The sequence below is a fragment of the Vitis riparia genome, unplaced genomic scaffold (assembly GCF_004353265.1).
Source record: "Vitis riparia cultivar Riparia Gloire de Montpellier isolate 1030 unplaced genomic scaffold, EGFV_Vit.rip_1.0 scaffold689_pilon_pilon, whole genome shotgun sequence".
In the NCBI taxonomy this organism is placed as follows: Eukaryota; Viridiplantae; Streptophyta; class Magnoliopsida; order Vitales; family Vitaceae; genus Vitis; species Vitis riparia.
In genome coordinates, this window is record NW_023269735.1 from 104,658 (window position 1) to 106,716 (window position 2,059).

The 2,059-nt window shown below is 34.2% G+C and overlaps 1 protein-coding gene across 1 annotated transcript; it reads right to left on the minus strand.

Moving 5' to 3' along the window:
* Nucleotides 1-408: 408 nt before the first annotated feature.
* Nucleotides 409-1,189, minus strand: LOC117910271. Its single transcript, XM_034824354.1, has 2 exons — nucleotides 1,170-1,189; nucleotides 409-1,078 (listed from the first exon to the last, which is right to left on the minus strand). Exons 1-2 carry the CDS (start codon nucleotides 1,187-1,189, stop codon nucleotides 532-534), a joined length of 567 nt encoding a protein of 188 aa, XP_034680245.1. The 3' UTR covers nucleotides 409-531.
* Between the last annotated feature and the right edge of the window lie 870 nt (nucleotides 1,190-2,059).

Below are 2,059 nucleotides of genomic sequence, written 5' to 3' on the forward strand. Positions count from 1 at the left end.
TTCTCTCAATGTCTCGCCGACGGCGATCTCTCATGATCTCCGGCCAGTCAATCTCATTTTCAGTGTGGGGTTTTCGAAATTGGGCTAGAGTATACTGAGTTTTGTTGGTTTTGATTGCTGAAATTGGGGACCTTTGTCTGGTTGTCTTCAAAGTTTAGGAAAGAAAGAAAAAGTAAATTTCTTTGGAATATTGCAATGGTTTTTCGGGGGGGTTTAGGCTGATGATGCTCTTTTTAGAGGCTTGAAAATTTCTGCTGCTTAGTTGTTAATTTGAAGACACATCTATTGTTTAGTGTTGATGTGCAAATCTGTCTTACCTTTATTTTGTTTAGTATAAAGTTAGAAAACTTTGAGACGGATAGTTTCTGTTGAGGAGAAAGAAGAGCGGTTGGAGTTGATGATGAGCTCAGATGATTTCTTATTCCTGTTTCAAAAAAAATTTCTGCTCAGTGACCGTTTTTTATTTGCTGATCTTCTATTTTTGTTTTAATGGATTGACATCCGCCAGAGCAGTAGAAATTGAAATGGGTATTACACAAGATCTCCACAAGGCTGTTGATCAGTATCACTTGGAGTGTTTTGAGAAAGATCTCCACAAGGCTGTTGATCAGTATCACTTGGATTGTTTTGAGAAGGCCGTACGCAGTCCCATGCCTTTTTTGCTGCAATGATGACCCATGAACCAAGCGAATGATATAATTGTTGTAAGTAGTCCCATGCCATTTTTGCTGCAAGGATGACCCATAATCCAAACGCCGGCCATCCTAATTCTGGAACTAAAATAAAGAAGAGTAAGATTGGAGCAATTGTGGCAGCGAGGAGTCGAATGGGCTCAATAGCCTTCGTCCCAAGCTTTTTACCAACAATAATCGTTGCAACATAGATTGAAATAACAATAACAAAAATATATATAATCTTTTTATGTTCTTCGAACAGGGAAACGCTAACGCCGCCTTGATACTTTACTGCGAGGAGAACACCCAAAATTGAAAGATAGCCGAAAAAAACTTGGATCTCAAGGGATTCACTTGATCCTTGATCTTGCTCTATGGAGGAATTTAATCCTTGCTCTTGCTCACTGTGATGCCAAAAAATGAAATTACTTTGAGTGTTTAATCAACAAGTAATTACTGAAATTCAATAATAAAAGCTTTCTCAGCTCAGCATACCGTTGTTGTTGTCTGTCCATGAAGCGCAGATGTTTGTTTGGGTAGTGGATATATATTAGTGGGGATATATATAGTAATCTGTCGTAATCTGTGAACGACAGATGGCTCTTTCTACCCCGTTTTTTCAAAGGTCTTCTTTGCTGCTGTGCTTTGCTTCTTCCTACCCGTTTTTTTTTTCAGTCAACGACAGATGCTGTGCTTTGCTTTTTTTCAGTCAACGACAGATGCTGTGCTTTGCTTTTGCTTCTTCTTTCTACCCCGTTTTTTCAAAGATGTTGCTATCAATTTTCAAAGATGTTGCTATGCTCTTTGTTACAAAGATGTTGCTATGCTCTTTGTTACTTTCAGCCATATCTCATATGTTGCTATCAATTCTCCACTATATATATATATATATATATATATATATATATATGCAATATATGCAACTACTCTTTTTCGATGGATCGATATGCAACACGTGTCACCATGGGACATCTAAATTCACTCTTTGTGGGAACATATATCCATCATGTAGGATGCTCATGCCTTAAATTTTCTCTAAATTCATTTATCATCTGCTCAATGCTCGTTGGTTGTACTTGTATTTTGTAAGAAATTAATAAATGTATATAATATTTTTAGTTTTGAAGCGATGTGGGATAAATAATTTTCATTTCTTTTGAAATTGAGATAACACAATATCAAAGACATTAAAAAAAAAAAAAAAAAAAAAACCTATATGTCAAAAAAGAAACCTAACTCAAAAAATAAAAATGAAAAATCATCATATTAATAATATATATATATATATAATAGATAAAAATTTGTTATCAAATTTTATTATTATCTTTTACATTTCTTTATTATTTATATTTTTATAAATAAGTAATTAACTTAGTTTTTATACT